Source organism: Dermacentor albipictus, chromosome 10 (assembly GCF_038994185.2).
Source record: "Dermacentor albipictus isolate Rhodes 1998 colony chromosome 10, USDA_Dalb.pri_finalv2, whole genome shotgun sequence".
Taxonomy (NCBI): Eukaryota; Metazoa; Arthropoda; class Arachnida; order Ixodida; family Ixodidae; genus Dermacentor; species Dermacentor albipictus.
The window spans coordinates 12,920,459-12,939,076 of NC_091830.1; the positions used below are offsets into that span (position 1 = coordinate 12,920,459).

At 47.3% G+C, this 18,618-nt stretch overlaps 1 protein-coding gene across 2 annotated transcripts in view; it reads right to left on the reverse strand.

Moving 5' to 3' along the window:
* Positions 1–2,621: 2,621 nt before the first annotated feature.
* Positions 2,622–18,618, reverse strand: part of LOC135915806 (uncharacterized) — a 90,917-nt gene continuing 74,920 nt past the window's right edge. Inside the window, exons 5-7 of one of the 2 annotated variants that reach the window (XM_065448948.1) lie at positions 14,742–14,973; positions 11,820–12,048; positions 2,622–10,493 (exon numbers count right to left, since the gene is read on the reverse strand). In XM_065448948.1, the coding sequence (XP_065305020.1) occupies positions 9,744–10,493; positions 11,820–12,048; positions 14,742–14,973 (1,211 nt within the window). In that variant the 3' untranslated portion in view covers positions 2,622–9,743. The remainder of the gene's footprint in view (positions 10,494–11,819; positions 12,049–14,741; positions 14,974–18,618) is intronic. The other variant, XM_065448947.1, reaches the window with a different exon arrangement.

Consider the following 18,618-nt stretch of genomic DNA (forward strand, 5'->3'; position numbering starts at 1 on the left):
CAAGCGATCGAATAGCGATCACGGTTTTTGTGTTCATGGTAGCGTACTGCATGCCACAGTTTGAAATTAGGACATTGGCCCGCTAGTGTGACGTCACCGATCCGAGAATCCAACAGGTCTTAGTAGTCAGAGAGGCCCGCCTGCTGACCTCCAGAAACTAGGTCTCGGAAAGATGAGAAATCACATCGTGAAATTGTGCATCGTTGCACTGAAGACTTACCTTTTGTTGCCCAAACCGTTTCCATTATTACTGTTTGCTTTGGAAACATTTGCACACTTGACAGAGGAACGAAAGAACATTCAGTGGTGATTTAGCGGTAAATGCGAGAAAAATGCGTTAGCATCACGTCGCACCTCTTCGAGGTCCCGTATCCATGATTTAAACCCCGCTCACCGCATTACAAAGTATTGTTCAGGTGCTCACTTGACACACCACGTACTGGCTCTTTGAGGAGCGAAGGGCAACTGACGGGCAGACCACCTTCAGTGTGAGTGTGAGTGTGCGTGTGCGTGCGTGTGCGTGTGTGCGCGTGTGTGCGCGTGTGCGCGCGCGCGTGTGTGTGTGTGTGTGTGTGTGTGTGTGTGTGTGTGTGTGTGTGTGTGTGTGTGTGTGTGTGTGTGTGTGTGTGTGTGTGTGTGTGTGTGTGTGTGTGTGTGTGTGTGTGTGTGTGTGTGTGTGTGTGTGTGTGTGTGTGTGTGTGTGTGTGTGTGTGTGTGTGTGTGTGTGTGTGTGTTTGTGTGTGTGGGTGTATATGTATGCGCTCCTTTCATTTCCTCTCCACCTCTGCCACGTGACCGGTTTCCCGCATTTCACACGCGTACGCTTTTTTCACACTTTGATACCTAATGCATTAAAAATGGGAAAGGGGTAGTGTAGCAGCTGCTACCGGAAAGGGTGCAACGCCTGCCCACTCCTCTGGAACAGCTTTCCCATGAGGCAGTCCGTCAAGCTAATGGCCGGCGTAGCCATTTTCGCGATAAGCCTGTACGATCAGTTTGCCCTATAACATTGCAAACTTAGCCGTGGTTCTCTTGATGAAGCCATGCGCAAGGGACACTTCGTGTGAACCATGACCCGTATCGCCATTAGCTGGGCAGATGTGCGATGCAGACAAGCGTAATTGTGAATTAGTAAAACGTATTTTATTGGTAACGTGCAAAACATCGGAATGCGTTATTCAGAGGCAACTGAGAAAACAGAAAAGCATCACAAGACAGTCCACAGACGAGGGAAAACGCTTTTGTTTAGAGCCAAAAGCGTTAATAAGGTCGCACTTTCTCTTTCGTTTCTTTCTTTTTTTATTTACACAACATATATATACATGGTTGTATCAAATCACAAGCATACAAAAATTTCATCAGAGGCAGCAACATTCACGTGCGAAAATCTTTCCCGTGTTAAGATGACTCATTGCTTCTGTGCGTAAAAAAAAAAAAAATAAACACCCGTGCGTACCACATACATTGTGCTGAATAACACACACAGACATAATACTGCGATGAAGTTATTTCGTCTCGTAGAAATTCTATCCTACTAGATTTACGTCGTGAGTGGCTGTAAGTGCTCCTGCAAGAAGGCGTACGCAGAGTTATCACAGTCTAACGCAGCTGAAATGCAAGCGAACAACGTTTATAGCTGACATACACACGTATCATCATTAAAAACATGACTGGAACTGGGCACTAGAAAGCTATGGCAACAAACTGAAAACGTGCTATTGAAACTTCAACAAAATTCAAAACTATGCGAGGAAATGCGTACTGATGTTGTATATTGTTCCCTACGAGTAACAATGCATAAACACTTAAAGACAACGGTAATTGCTTCATTAAAAATATGTTAACTAGTGGAACGCTCGACTAAGGGTACGGTTTCATACGTCGGACCCATTAATTCTCACACGAAACGTGGAATCTGTAGACATAAGTAACAAAAATAAAATGTGCTAGAAATTAGTTGGCGCGGAATATTCACGTGTCCACGTCTTCGGTGGTGAATAAAAAACTGTCGGCATTGCGGAAAAATACCTCGAGCTGCAGCAACAAGAAGTCATAATATAAAATAAACAAATAAAAGCGCTATTTCTTGCGGGTACTCGTTGGCCTCTGGACTTGATTTCGTTTGACCAAACATTTCTTTCTTTTTTTTTCTTCCCGCGACATGAGCGGAAATATGACATTGAAGAAACGTCGCCCACCAGTCTAAATTTAACTCACCTAGCTACGTTGTTCCTTTTGTCTTCCCACACCAAATTGAGACGTTGAATTGCTTTTTACTAGTATTAATTCCTTCAAGACTGCATTTTTTCTCATTAGTAAGTTATTGGAAATGTGTTCAATACTAGCGGTGAAGCACTGGTTTCTTACCTGAATTAGATTAGGAGATTCCCGCACTATCCGACAGTCTTAGACACAAATGTCGGAAAGAAAGAAAGAAAGAAAGAAAGAAAGAAAGAAAGAAAGAAAGAAAGAAAGAAAGAAAGAAAGAAAGAAAGAAAGAAAGAAAGAAAGAAAGAAAGGAAGAAAGAAAGAAAGAAAGAAAGAGAAAAAAATTAAATTATGCGGTTTTACGTGCCAAAACCACTTTCTGATTACGAGGCACGCCGTAGTGGAGGACTCCGGAAATTTCGACTACCTGGGGTTCTTTAACGTGCACCTAAATCTAAGTACACGGGTGTTTTCGCATTTCGCCCCCATGGAAATGCGGCCGCCGTGGTCGGGATTCGATCCCGCGACCTCGTGCTCAGCAGCCCAACACCATAGCCACTGAGCAACCACGGCGGGTAACTAAGAAAGAAAGAAAGAAAGAAAGAAAGAAAGAAAGAAAGAAAGAAAGAAAGAAAGAAAGAAAGAAAGAAAGAAAGAAAGAAAGAAAGAAAGAAAGAACGCTGCAATGAAACGTGCTGCCTACATCTACCAAACAAGGAAGTCAAGAAAAACGAATGCGATGAAACAATTCCTGAGAACACTGATGTTTCAAGACTCACGCCCACATTTATACACACCACGAAAAACATCGCATAAAAAGACGATTAGCTGAGCGTTTTCTTTTTTTTTTCGGTGCGAAGCTCGCGACATGCAACACCCACTTTAACGGGGCGCTAAAGAGTGACGGAAAATAAGTACTGGCCGAGTACGCATACTTGGAAAACTTCTAGGCAGGCGTAGTGCAAGTGTTCCATTCACTCGATCGATTTCGTGCTTTTTCTTACAGCCCAGTATACCTCTCACATCCGGTCGATCCAAAAGTGATAACGGGAGACCGTAACTTTATAGGCAAGATGCCTATATTTCCCTTACGTCCTTATCGTGCCCGTTTAACACATAAGCACGAACAATGGGTGTAGAAACATTTTAGTGGCACAGCTTTATCGGTACCTATAAATTCCTATGTCGATGTTGGTGCCTATATCATAACTTTCGGGTCCTAAAAATGCCTTTTCCCGTCGTATTTTATAATTTATCTCCGGATCAACAGCAGATGTCCTCGTTAATTGAGCCTCAAGGACTGTTCCTGGCGCCTATATATTCCTTAAAGGACAGCTTTAGCGCCTGTTAAATGCGCCTAAAACACAATTTTAGTGCTACATATACGTCCGATCTCTAGCGATAATGATTATAGGCACAGCGCGGCTCGGAGTATTGACGACTGAAATTCTTAATTTCATCTCACTGCCTTATTGATTGAGTGATTGATTTTTTTTAACCTTTCAAAGCAACACTGGGGTTGTGAGAGACGGCGCAATAGGTTCCGGATTAGTGCTAACTCTCTGGGGTTCTTTAACGTGCACCTGAATCTAAGGAAACGAGCGTTATTCTTTTTTTTTTCATTTCGTCCCCATCGAAACGCAGTCTCCGTGGTCGGCAATCGAGCCGGCGACCTCGTGCTCAAGCAGTAGAGCGCCATTGCCCCTCTTCGGTATACCACGGTTTCTATCACACCAATTAATTATTCTTGGCAAGAGAGGCCAATATGTGTTAATTACTACCAATTTGTTTCCTACAACAATTTACTAGTGGGAACACTATAGTGTCTACGGTAGCTGCGAACATGGCCGTTCAACCTGCATGCGAAAGACGATTAGCACAAGGATTTGTCTGTAAAGTTCGTACTTCTGACGGCAATGGCTCTTTGACTTGCAAATTCATCTTTTTTTTTTCGCTTTATAAGATATCACTTTATAAGTGCATAAAATCGCAATGATCACGCGTTGTAAGCAGGGCCTTATCTTGTTGCCTTATGCGGAGAGCAAAACAAGGTTGCTTCGAAGTTTATAGAGGTCATATAAAGGCAGATAAAGCGTTGTTAACAAAGCCACAAGAACGCCTGAAGCCAAAAGCACGGAGATAGCAGACGAATTCTTGCACTAGCCATCCTTCCCATTGTAGCTGAACTATTGCAGAGTTCCCTGCAGTAATTGTAGTAGGAAGCCCTACGGTTATTACGGCCAAGCTTCCTTTGTCTGTTTCGAAATTATATTTCGCAAGGACGGCTGCATGGCTGAGTAAACTGGGCCGATCCCCGAGTTCTATATTTCGCCATGTTGTCGAATTCCGCCATGTTGTTTGACCGTATTTGAGCCAATCACAGAGACCGTACCGCCACGTGAGCCAATCAGAATGGACAATATGGCGGGCGGATCCTGGTATGTTGTAAAGAAAGCCACAACAACGCCTGAAGCCAAAAGCACGGAGATAGCAGACGAATTCTTGCACTAACCATCATTCCCATTGTAGCTGAACTATTGCAGAGTTCCCTGCAGTAATTGTAGTAGGAAGCCCTACGGTTATTATGGGCAAGCTTCCTTTGTCTGTTCCCAAATTATATTTCGCAAGGACGGCTGCATGGCTGAGTAAACTGGGCCGATCCCCGAGTGCTATATTTTGCCATGTTGTAGAATTCCGCCATATTGTTTGACCGTATTTGAGCCAATCACAGAGACCGTACCGCCACGTGGGCCAATCAGAACTGACAATATGGCGGGCGGATCCTGGTATACAGCGCACGGTGCGTGTCTTCGCATAGTTCAAAAGTATAACAGCGCGACTTTTTGACGAGGACAAAACCGAACAGACGAGGATCAACACTGGCTTTTAACTGCCGACAATGTTTAATGCGAAGGAAATATATGAATGCACGGGAGGTACGTATTAAATGAAGATGACGAGTTGAAAGTTAGCGCTTGTTCGTGCATTTTCTTGTGTCTGGTCCTCCTCAGAAAGTAGCGCTGTTATACTTTGAGAACCAACTAGGGCAACTTTTGACCTTACTAAATACTCGCGCTAGTGACGCGGGCTAACCGTAGAGGCAGTGCAATGCCGCAGAATCCAGACCAATAAGTGTTTCCAGCAGCATATTCATGCAGATCTACTGGGAAGCTATCTCCTAACTATTACAACCACCCTGCGATGGCCATCTGGCCAGTTCTTTTAGGAGTAATGTATTAACGTAACGTATATCGATATTTTTTTCCTTGGGCATCTCCTAAAGGGACGCTAATGAGGAACACGGAATCAATTTAGAGTGATGAGTAATATTTAGCAAAAATTTTCCATAACTTTACGGTAAGACACATGATTACTAAAACGAGAAATCGATGTCTGGACTTCCGTTTCTTGAATTTTGTGCCGAACCCACAGCGAACAGCTGGGTGACGTCACGAATTTCAATCTGTTTTCGCATTTGAGCGGTTGTGGCTCAGCAAAGTTTTTTTTTTCCGAACTTGGAAAGTTCTGTTTTCGCGCTCTTCTGCAATACAGCGTAGTCCTTTTTTCTCTACCAATAAAAAATTGCCCAGGCCTGAGCAGACGCCATCAAGAATTAATGACGTCATGGCGAGATATAGTGCGGGAACTTCAAGGCGGCGTCGCCACCTGTCTCTTGTCTTTTTTTTTTTTGCCTTTCCTGGCTCACAGAGTTTTTATACTCGCTGTAAGAGTGGCGTTTTGGTATTACAGAAGGGCAAACTGACTGATACATGTAACTGAACATATTTCTTTCTTCGGTGTCCTTTTAAGGGTCGCAATAATTTTTACGCCCCGAACTGCGTTATGATCACACGCGTCACCATGAGTATATCTCGAAAAAAGAAAGCAATGAAAAGGCTCAGCTAATGCGCTTTCACACCGGCTATTAACGACGGTAATCTTTGGTTGCTGTTAATGACTCAAAGCTTATCGGTATACAAGGGTAGGGCTAGATACGGTCAAGCCTTCGCACAAGCCTGAAAAGCAAAATTACGAATGTAGATGAATAAAGGATTACCTTAAACAACGCGGCCGTTCAACATTGCAGAACTGAACGGTACGACTGGCTGATTAAGCACATCGAGCGATTATTTGTGGAGATATTACTTCACAATGGCGCATTTTGGTCGTGACTGACGCCGTATCAGAGGAGCCTGGACTAATTTGACCATCTGATGACTCACAATGCTCACCGAAACTTTAGCTAATGGTCTTTTCTTCTTTGAACTTTTTTCTTCATTTTAAATACGTATGAGATGCGTTATATATGCTCTAGCATGAAATGACCAATAAGACACTGCATTGTCATGCCTGCTTCAATAAGAAGAGATTCAAAAGAACAAGTATTGTTCTTTTTGAAAATGCATTGTTTTTACAGCTGCTTCTTTCTTTCAGGCTATTGTGAGTGAGTGAGTGAGTGAGTGAGTGAGTGAGTGAGTGAGTGAGTGAGTGAGTGAGTGAGTGAGTGAGTGAGTGAGTGAGTGAGTGAGTGAGTGAGTGAGTGAGTGAGTGAGTGAGTTATTTGGACGAAAAGTAAACGTTGGCAACTATTGTGTCAATATCTTCTTCACAACCAATAAGTCATTCGGTGATGGAAAAAGGGCATCAGGTGATTACAAAAAATGCTCCAACACTAAGGTATATTTCGAAGACATGCTTAAATTGTCGACAGAAAGAAATGAAAACGAGCACCCGCAGAACAGCAGGTTATGCAGTTTCTGCGATTAGACATCAGTCAATCAATCATATCAATGAAATAATACAAAACGAAAAAAAAACACGAACAGATTTTCATTAATAGGTGGTGCCCAAATTCGATGATGATGATGATGATGATGATGATGATGATTGGCATCCTCTTTGAAACGGGCCGAAGAAAAATGGTCCCTTAGCCTGCTTGAGTTATTCAGGTTTTACTGCATCTATCAACATCCAGCCTTTAGTCTATGTGATCTCGATCTCAACAATCGTATCTAAAACTTATTTTTAAAATTTTAGATTGTTCCTCGAATGCGAAGCGTTCTTACCGAGAAACCCGTATGGGTTTCCTTTGTAGCTTCGTGCTATATTCGGCTGGATGACAATTTTTCCTTTTCAAGTTCCCTAAGGTACAGTTCCAATGACTCCGGTTCTGTAACATCCTCTCTGCTTTTTTTTTCATCCCCACTCTAAACATCCCCTACCTATCTCGACTGCTGACCAGTTAATCCTTCTATTTCATTCGAATCTCGATGCTTCTGGAAGGTGGAAACTGGGTGGATATCTTGAAATCCATCACTATGTGCCGAGTCTTTTCTTGGCTTCCTTTGTAGCACACACATGCCTCATCCTGTGGCACATATGTTTTTGTCCTCAGGCAACCGTCTCTGGCATCAAATAGCAAGGCACTGCCCTTTATGTTACCATACAGATTATGCCTCCGAACTATCTAACTGGGTGGATGGATAGGTGGATGGATGGTGAGTGGATACTATGAGCACCCTGAAGCGGGCCGGTGGGTTGCGCCACCAAGCTCTTTTTCTTATTTTGCCTAATGCCTTACCTATCTTATCTTTTTTTTAACAGACGAAGATTTCCCCGTATTAAACTATCCGAACAATTATTGGGAACTTTGTTTTTGTACGCTTTCGTTGCTTGTGGTTTCCATACTTTCTGCCACCAAACCTCCAATCGCACCTTACTGATCTACGACCCAGTGGTGGCGCCCTCTGGATGGTTTTGCTGGTTGCATGCGGCGGCAGTGATTCCGGGAGCCGGAGATAAGTCATAGAAGTCGAGCTTTTTACACCACCCATGCCCTCTCCTTCTAACTTGTTTCATTCGAGAGAACAGAAACAATGCCTAAAGTGCTGGCAGAATCGAGGGGTGTGCAGAGATAACAGTATCGTCTCGCTTTAAATCTAGATTCCAAATGAATAAAAACTAGTACTCTTATGGAATACGAATGATGATGATGATGATGATGATGATGATGATGATGATCTTTAATGGCATGCCCTTTGAATCGAGCTCGTGACAAACAATCACCAAGCCTGTACGTGTGAGCCACTTACATGCCATCACATCGTAACCTAGCTAGCATTGTATCTCTGCTTTGTCTAATAAGATTTCCTAAGTATGTCTGCGAAGATCTGGTCCCCAACTCTTGCCTTAGTTTCCGCCAATATTCCAATGGTATCTTGCGGATCTCCACCACTGACTAGTTATCACTCCTTGTGAGAGTTGAACCTGAACCTGAGCGCTTGTGGAAGGTGGACATAACTACGGTACTGGTTGGATGGATATCAGCGCATTCCAGTACAACGTACTGAGTCGTCTCCGCAGTTTTTCTGCAATGGACGCATGTCTTATCGTGCTGCTAATATTTGCTTAGAATCGAGCTCGCAGGCGTCAGTAAGCAATGCACTACCCATGCTGTCATCGCTAAAATTTGGTCACCATTTGTCGCGCCACCTGCCGGCAAAAAGGTAAACTAAAGGCGTGCAATAAGCTTGGCTCAGTCCGACAGTTTCGTATTGTGTAGAGTGCGTGCATGTGTTGCCTGGCGCTTGAAAACTCGTCAGAGAAGAAGGCGAGATTATTACAAGAGAGTTTTCCGACCGGTGTGCTAATTAGATGGCACAGTAGCGCGGAACGTGTAAATGCAAACTACGTAAATTTACATGAACGCGATCGAGTCGGATCGAGCCGGCTTCTCGGGACGAAACACGGTGGTCCGGTTCGCGTAAACGCTAGCGGGTCGCTCCAAGCTATCGTCGAGACGAGTTCAACCAGCCTTCGTGATAGCGGTGGGTTGACTCACCTAACTCGCTTGGAAAAATGCACGTGCGGCAGAATGCATATGTAAACGCGGTCGGGTCGGGATAGGTCAGTTCGACTTCTGACTGGACCCGGTCGCGTCGAGTTCACGTCGTGAAGCAGTATGCAGGGTACCCTACTTGATTGTAGGTGTCGTGCTGTCTCGAATGTCTCGTGGTTACACAACACTGTCGTACAATTTAGCACACACGCTCACAGGTACACATTGTCCTTGAAGATGCTTACGTGGTTGCAAACTCCAAGCGCAAAGCCGAATGAGCCTTAATTTAAGTTTACCTTTCTAAATAATGGGCGAGAGAGAAAATGTGCTAGTTCGTGCTGACATCTTATGGATGGCCTGTTAAACAGCGCGCACTTACTCATACCATGCTGAACGTTGTAGCCGAATGCTGCACAGCAACTTGCGGCGTTCTAGCAAGTGCAAAACCTTTTCGTCGAAAAGCCCGTTGATCGATAAAGGCCACCATCTTTTGCGACGTACACGATCACCTGCAAACTTGCACACTGCGACGACGGAGTGATCGAGACAACTTCGTAGAAGGAACTGTTGGGAAAAGTCATGAGACCACCATCACCTCCCACGAGGGGGGTATCATGAAGTGCACGCGATTATCCCACAGCCAGCGCTGGCCACAGCGACATCATCCGCCCCGAATGAATTAACCTCCTCCCCCATTCTACCAAAGTTTCCGCCTGACCGTGCTCTTGGGTTTAGGCGGGGCCACGTCGTCGGCACACTGCAGGTTGCGCAGCATCTCGTCCAAAGCCAGGTACTCCTTGGCCAGCGAACGCTCTCCTCCGTCGTCCTGCTGTACCGGCTGCACTTCAGGAGGCTCCCTGTGGGCGGCTTGCGCAATGACGTCGTCCAGGGCGCAGTCTTCGAACCAGACCCGGCGCATCGTCGACGACCTCGACGACCTCGGCCGCTGGTCGGAAGAGTAGTTGTCCACCTCGTCCGAGCCGCTACCGGCGTTGGTCGACGAGGAGGACTCTTCTTCGATCGAGTACGACAGGTCCGTCTCCCCCAGCCCGTTCGTGGACGAACCGTTCGTGGAGCCCTGGCCCGAGCGGTGCGAGCGAGAGCTGTGGGAATGCGTCTCTTCGTCGCGGCGACGGCTGGAGCCCACGAGGTTCTCGTAGATGGGAGTCATGGTGGAACACTTGCCTCTGTGCTGGTGGTGGTTGCCGGCCGGCAGCGTGATCACGTTGACCTTGTCGACGTAGTACTTGGACGCGTCTTGGGGAACGACCTCGACGGCTGTCAGCGGTTGCATCGACCGCTGGGACGAGGCGCTCGCCGGTCCCGCGGGGCAGCGCGTCGGGGCGGCGGTGCGCGGTCTCGGGTTGTCGTCCGAGCTGGTCGACTCCGAGGTGCTCGACAGGTCCGAGGTGCTCCCGGTGCTGCTCGTGGTGACAGCGTCTTGTACCTGCGGCGAGGGCGGAGGATGTTTGACCGCAGTGGTATACGCAAAGGCACGAGGCGATACTAATGCGATCAGCATTTTTCACCTACTTCAACGTCTGTCTGTTCGTCTGTGTGGTCGTCTGTCTGTATGTCTGTTCGTCTGTCTGCCTGTCTGTCCGTCCGTCTGTCTGTCTGCATGTTCGTCTGCATGTTCGTCTGTCTGTCTGTGCGTCTGTTCATGCCTCTCTTCCCAGTGACTCAAAGTGTACACTAAATTGGGCCACTAGGTATGTGCTCGTTGCTCTCCAACCGAGCAGACAATACGAGCCGCCGGGTACTTGCCCGAATAAACAACTTAATTGCTGCTGACTGATGCCTGACCTATAGCTAAAGCAACTCGGGTCACGGGCAGATGCAACTGCATATGTGCGCGAACGGACAATTCGCACACCGCAATATACATAACACGAGCATGATCCTTAAAATCTCCGCCAATAATGAATTGTACAACACCAAATTACATGTGCACCACGACTTGAATGCCAATCGCGTTAACGCAGACACTCGTCGCCCAAAGGACGCGTTCTGTCCGATTTTTCAGGACACTGTATAATTCTGCGGCGTTATCGAATTCGCTTACGAATGTGTAGAGATCGAAATAATTGATAATGCGTATTGCAAGTAATAGCGCAAACGAAATACGGACAGAGGGCGCTCACGCATGTGTAGGGTCCTTCCTCTCTCCAAGTTTTATTTGTCGAATACGCCAGGAATGTTACTTCTGATTGACTCACGGGACGGCTATGCCCTCTCCGATTGACAAACACCAACAGGGAGGAAATAGACGGCGTCCAGGGTACGCCGTCTATTTCGTGCTGGTGTTCACTGTATGGAGTGTTTCGTTAGCTGCATAAAATTCTAAAAAGAAATGTATTTGGTAAATGTCACGATTCTAACCCTTGCTATAACTCACTTGGTGAGGCGGCCATTGCTTCTTCCAGAAATTAAAATGCTTGATTGAGTCAGCATAATTACGCTAATTATTATTTCAATTATTTACTTTACAGCCAATATTTCAATCTACGAACTGCAGCTGCTTGCAAGGCATGTAGACTCGGAACGAATTTTGGGGATGGCACAGGCGGCGATTACGAAACTATACATTTGATCCCTTCCCCTAGCGTAGGGTACAGCCAACCAGACTCTTGACTGGTTAGCGTCCCTGCCTTCCTATATTCCTCTATCTCTCTTGATAGGCGACATGGCAGCGAGCAGACATCGGTAACGAACAAGTACACACTGATATAGGGCACCGAGGCGCACATAACACATAAACACATATCCGCACCTGCTTCCACCAATCGGACTGGCCGTGCAACACCGGACTGAGCAGCAGCAGCTCCCCCCCGCGGGCGTAGCTCTCCAGCCCGAGGTGGCGGGCGTTGTAGACGGACAGGTAGCCGGACATGCGGTTAGACCGGAACCGCTGCACGAAGTCCAGCAGCCGGAGGGCGTTGTCCGGCGTCACAGTGCGGCACTCGATTAGCAGCACGTACGAGAAGGTGCTGAAGTCGGTGCTGCACAGTTCACCGTCGCCCTTCAGAGTCCACGTAGGGGGTGACAGTGATTCATCGCGCGACCAATGGTAAGAGCTGTTGAAACGCATCGTTAGATTGGTATCGCCGCCGTTAGGTGCGCTTTAATTTCGCGACTACTGTTTAGCCCTCTCAGTGTCATCGACGTACACCGGTACGTTTCTGCGTTTCCGTCCCTTCACGTCAGTGACGTACCCGCACGCTCTCCACTCTATCCCCTCGGATGCCAAGAGTGCATTATACATTAACCATCTCATTTTTTTTCTCGTCTGCATAACAAAAAAATAAATCATTGTGTTCGTTTTATATTACCCACGAAAAAAGAAGAACCGACGCTGGCGGCACGTCACCTTCGAAAAAATCCAGCACTCAAAGGGTTAAAAGGCTTTTCAAGGTAGGATATTTCTAGCAGGTGTAGTGAGTACGGGAGACATGTGTTCATCTGCTCACGCTGAACGAACTTGTAACGTCGTATCAATGCAAGAGAAACGTGCCTGGAATCCGAAGGTATTTATCTTGTAACATTCAAAGATATCACGACCTTTTACAAAGATAGGCAGCGCCAATACCCAACTCCTGCAAAAGGGCTTGGCAAGGCTAATGAACGGATCTTGATTCGACTTTTCACTAACACTTTATTGTGCCCGGCAATCTTGAAACATTTCGATTGTTCCTTCACTGGCAAGTGCCAATACTGTGGGGAGGTGGCTGACACCTACCACATGGTTTGGGCTTGTCAGCTAAACTCAGCTCTTCCCCTCAACCCTAACCCAACCCGAGAGGAGTGGGAGGCGACGCTGCTCGGTTGCTCGGACCTTCAGGCCCAAAAGGCCTTGGTCCAGAGGGCTAAGCTGGCGGCTCGTACCAATGGGGTCCCGGAATAGAGACTCCACCCAATGCGGAGCCCCATAAGGGCTCTACCTCTCTTCCTGTTTTGAATAAAAGCTTTCAATCAATCAATCAATCATGCCGTGGAGCTCGAAGCCTGCACCCCTGGTCGCTAAAGGTGAGGACATACTGTGGAGTCATCCGTGTTGGAGAGAGATATGATGGGAGAGGGCCCTATTTCTGCTTCCTTTTATAGGGAGCACGGCTCAGCACCTTCCGTGCTGGATCAATAATATACACAGAAGTTATTCCCATCGCCCGCTGCTATCTCAATTTGACATTTAATTGTGACAGATAAGTGTGACGGTAAATGCACTACTGTGCGTTTTGCGGTCGTCTGCATTAAGTGAACGTCCCTGACACCTGTGTGTTTATTAAGCAGGCTCGTACTTCTATCGTTCTCCATCTCTCGCCCATTTCTGTAGCTTGTCCTCTCTCCCTAATGTAAAGCAGCAAACCATTAACAATTTTTTTTTGCACCCGCCGTGGTTGCTCGGTGGCTATGGTGTTGGGCTGCTGAGCACGAGGTCGCGGGATCGCACGGCGGCCGCATTTTGATGGGGGTGAAATGCGAAAACACCCGTGTACGATTTAGGTGCACGTTAAAGAACCCCAGGTGGTCGAAATTTCCGGAGACCTTCACTACGGCGTGCCTCACAATCAGAAAGTGGTTTTGGCACGTAAAACCCCATAATTTAATTTAACAATTTTTTGCATTCCTTCATTATTTAGAGCGCAGTGCCTAGACGCACGTTCCTGTGTTGAGCGTCGGTTAGCCTCAGCATCCTGGGGCGTAACCGAGCGAAGAAACAAAGCGAAGGATGAAAGAGTGAACGCAGAGCGCAGCTGCAGATGAAAGACGGCGAGAGCGAAGAGAGCGCGAGGAGGAAAGCGGAGGAGGAGGGTGCAGCGGAAGCATGAGAAGGAAAGCGGAGGAAGCCACCCTGAAGCACCGCCAGATGGCGCTCACGTCTTCGCATCCGCAGCAGCGGCGGCACCAACCGCGCGGGGGGAAAGAAAAAAGAGAACCAGAAAGCTCGGCTTCACGCATAGCGTTCGCCACAAAGCGTTTCCCCGTAAATATTACGGTTGCATAAGTTGCAGTTGCCGGGAAGCGGCAATTGTGTGATCGGTCTACATATAGCGGCCCGCGTTGTGGTTCCGCCAGTCGGCACGGTGATCAGTGCGGTGATCGGTGCAGTGCCTCAATATATTGCGAAATGAAAACACGTGTAGTGCTGTGCTCAAATTTCGCATTAGGGAGGCGTAATCATCGCTGATATTTTTTTTCCTTTTTCCATACAATTTGGTGCCACAATTGCGTTTCACCGCCCCCTAAACGTGAGGAACAAATGTCACAATATGTCAACATGTTGAGTAGCTGCGGAATTTTGCAACCTGTAAGGTCACCTAAGAATTCCATGTCCCAGTGGCTTGGCCTGTCCACATCATGGAGCCTTGGGCTCAATAAAGCACTGGCACAACCTGTAACGCAGCATACCGGGCAGCCTAAATTTCGCACTTTCCATATGCGGGATTCATAAAACTTCAATGTCTTTTTAGGCTTAAGTGGCTATTGACTTCGCGTAAGAACTATCCGCAAAAACTGCTAAGCCTAAAAGCTTTCACCTCCTTAGCGCCATCTACGGCTGGAGTGTCGTACTAGAATAACCAATACCCTGCTAGAACAACCAATCGTCTTCTTCGCGGTGGACGACAGTCAATTTTCCCAAGCAAGTGATACGTCCTCCATGACTGACGTCAACGACCGCGCCACTTCTGCTTACATCGGTTGGGACCTGCGGTAGAGCGAGAACCGGTGGAGGCCGAATTCGTGCGCCAGGTTGATGTAGATGGCGCGGGCGCCCGTCCAGTCCTTCCAGCTGTTCTCCATGACGTCACGGAACGTCTCATCGAGAACCTTGAAGCCGGCCACGATGTACGCCGTGCGACGATCGTCGGGGCTGGCGTACGCGCTGCGACCGTACGGGAGGTGCTGCCGGATCTCCTCGTAGATGCCTGCGCAGTAGACGAGATATTTAAGTTATTTTATTTGCTAGGCAATATATAGGCCATACATATTCTTTCCCCTATATATATATTCATATATTACATATTACATTATTATTACATTATTACATATATTACATATTCTTTCAGACAGACAGACAGACGAACAGACAGACGAACAGACAGACGAACAGACAGACAGACAGACAGACAGACAGACGAACAGACAGGCAGGCAGACAGACAGACAGACAGACAGACAGACAGACAGACAGACAGACAGACAGACAGACAGACAGACAGACAGACAGACAGACAGACAGACAGACAGACAGACAGACAGACAGACAGACAGACAGACAGACAGACAGACGAACAGACAGACAGACAGACGAACAGACAGACAGACAGACAGACAGACAGACAGACAGACAGACAGACAGACAGACAGACAGACAGACAGACAGACAGACAGACAGACAGACAGACAGACAGACAGACAGACAGACAGATAGATAGATAGATAGATAGATAGATAGATAGATAGATAGATAGATAGATAGATAGATAGATAGATAGATAGATAGATAGATAGATATCAGGTATATATAGATATATATATCAGGATATATAGATAGATGGATCAGACAGAATCAGAATAAAAAAATCAGAATCAAAAATTTATTATTAGAAGTTGGGTCACAATTACAAGTATCGCAATTACAAGACATCGGAAGAGCGCGAAAAGACGGAACGTGAAGAAAAGGACAAGCGAGCATAGACTTAACTGAATTTTTCACTGAAAAGAGGAGACTATATATAGGACGATCAAGTCGCCACCGTGTTGGGTATCACCCTATATATATAGTATCTTCAATACAAAGAAATGTTGACAGCGGGACCTGTCCTGTTTTGTTTTTGTTTTTTCATCTTCACGCCCGGTCTTTTCGCGCTGTTCCGTGAATGAGTCAATACCAACTAGCCAAACTTTTAATACTGCCGCAAAAAAACTCGGCGCCGCTATAATGAATGCACACTCGAAATCAGCGCTTTATAGACGACGCGGCGACACGAAAAGGACACAGTACGAACAATGTTCAACGAGTGACGTTTTATAAGGCTCAAACACACATGCCGGAAAACACCACCTGCCCGCGCATGCCATTATAGGAGACACGGAGTAATAAATCAGCGAGCAGCTGCTTCTGACAGTGCTCTGTCCCCTGTGTCGCTGGCGTCGTTTGCCAGATCCGATCTCTGCTGTGGAGAAAGTCTACATACAGGGCAGTACTGGCAACGGCGTAAATGAACGGTTTGTCAGCAAGTACACGTTGTTGCGCTTGTGCCTGCAAAGCTTTAAGTCAATAGAACAGAAGCTATAGTCAAGCGCCCAGATGAGAAAGGGCGTTGTTCTCGAATGTTTCCTTAAGTATATATTAGCAGGAAGGATGTTAAAATGAAGCATAATAATTTTGTATCTGAACCTTCTTCTTTTATGTATAGATTGAAGCACGGTGTTAGATATGGCGCCGTTTCCTGAGGCTACTTCGAGTTCCCCAGACCACATCGGATGGCAGCACAGCTAATTGAGGAATGCAGAAGCAGGAAGCGCATTCCAGAGAAGCGGCCGAGCAAACAAGTTTAAGGCAACAAGTTTACGTGCCAACAAGTTCGTGCGCCGCCGGGATTAGCAGGTGGGCATCCGACAATGAAGCAGGTGCAGCCCTCCCCTTCTCCTCGTTCGAAGTGCATTGCCAGTCTGCGAGGCAAGACCGCAGCAAGCCGCCAGGTGTGACACCACGACACGGGCGCCTACCATTGGCTGAAAGTGGCGTCATCGGAGTGGACTCTCCCATTGGTCAAACATGACGTGACTTGCAATGCTCGAAGGGTTTATAAGAAGCCTTCCAGAGAGACCTGAGCATTCTGGGACATGCCCTGATTCACCTCTCTCGAACTTCTTGCCGCGGGCCGCAGCGTCCGAGTTGCTGCCGGCCCGTAATGACTGTACGTCTGTTAATTGACGCTCACCTCCCTGTATAAAATGTAGAATAAATCCTCCCAAGTTTGGGTTTCCATCACGAAGTCCCGTCCTCCAACCCCTACATCTGGTGGCAGCGGTGGGATCGCCTCCGAATGCATCAGCTGGTGGCAGCGCTACGAATCAACCTTCGTCGAGAGAGATCGTAAGGAACCGGGAAGAGCGAAGAAGAGTGAGCCTTCGTCGAAAGAGGTCCGAAGAAACTGGGAGTAGCGAAGAAGGAGCGAGCCTTCGACCCAGGGAGTCCGGAGGAACCGGGGACAGCGGACGAACGAACCGGATGGCAGGGTGCTGCAACCGTAAGTGAGCGCGTGGTTTTTTTCCTTATGATTCGCCAGACTCAAAGGTTGTGTGTTCAATTTTGATAGTTCTGGGAATCGGGAATTTGTTGCATTGTGTGTCTGCACAAATTAATTAAGGAAAACAGTTTTAACCACCTGACGGGGCAGCTGCCATGGATCTTAGAAGGTTGACGAGGTTAGACTTGTTGTTGGTGTGCGACGATTTGGGAGTTGAGGCGGACGAACGGATGGAGACGCCAGCTATCATAAAGGCGATTAACGATAGTGGCAATGATGGCAAAAGCATTGAGCTTGCTTGGGAGGTGATACAGGAGCCACGGGAGCGTGTGCGTCGTGTACGTTTGCGAGAGCGTCGTGAGCTTAGGAGTGAGCGTCAGCGTGAAGAACGCGAGAATGAACGGAAGCAGGAGCTTCAAGAACTTACTCTTAGGTGTGAGCGTCACGGACGTGAGAATGAACGCGAACGTGAGCGAGAGGAAAAGTATGAGAGAGAGAAGGCAGCACTGATCAAAGAGATACAGCATTGTGATCAGTTATTGGCACAGAGACAACGGCTGTCTGAGAATTCTGTAGGTAGTACAGAGCGAAAGGATGCGGAAGCATCGAGCGGATTTTCGCCAGAAGCCGACGAGAAGAGTAGTGCCTGTGAGATTAGCTGCAGATTCATAAGTAAAGGGAAAAGGCTAGCTGCTAACGATGCCTTAGTGCCAATAGAGGCCGTTAAAGGCCAGAGTGAGAGCGACGAGGTGCTGTGCCAACAGATGACTGTGGAGACAGCTAGGCCAGCTGCGAACAAATTGGCACAGTTACCGCGTGTGTGCGTCGCTGGTAATGTTAGCGAGGTTGCTAGCGAAGAAAAGGGTACTTCTGACCCGACAGAAGCGAGCACCCATGTAGAGCCAGATCTGCGTGCAGAAGTGAAGTGCGAGCTGGACGATGCAGTTGAGAATAGTTCTCGGGGTGGCGAGCTCCGTAGCTCACGAGAGAACAACTGCATTGTTCAGGGATCGGTGCGGCTCTCCGCCAGTCTAGATAGCCTAGATAGGGATGATTCCGTTATTAATCATTCGGACTGTGCGCGTGAGACAGCGATCGATACCGACGGGCTGTGTGCCGATGCACAGCGTGCGCTGGGCAATGTAGCAGAGGGCAGTTCGCAAGAGTGCGAGTTGTCTAACTCGAGTAAAGCCTGCTGCATTGTGCCAGAGTCGGTTGAGCTGTCCGCCAGTCGAGGCAGAGAGAGTGTTGACTTAAATGTAAATCACTCAGACTGTGCGGGTAAGAGACCGATCCGGGCCGACGAAATGTGTAC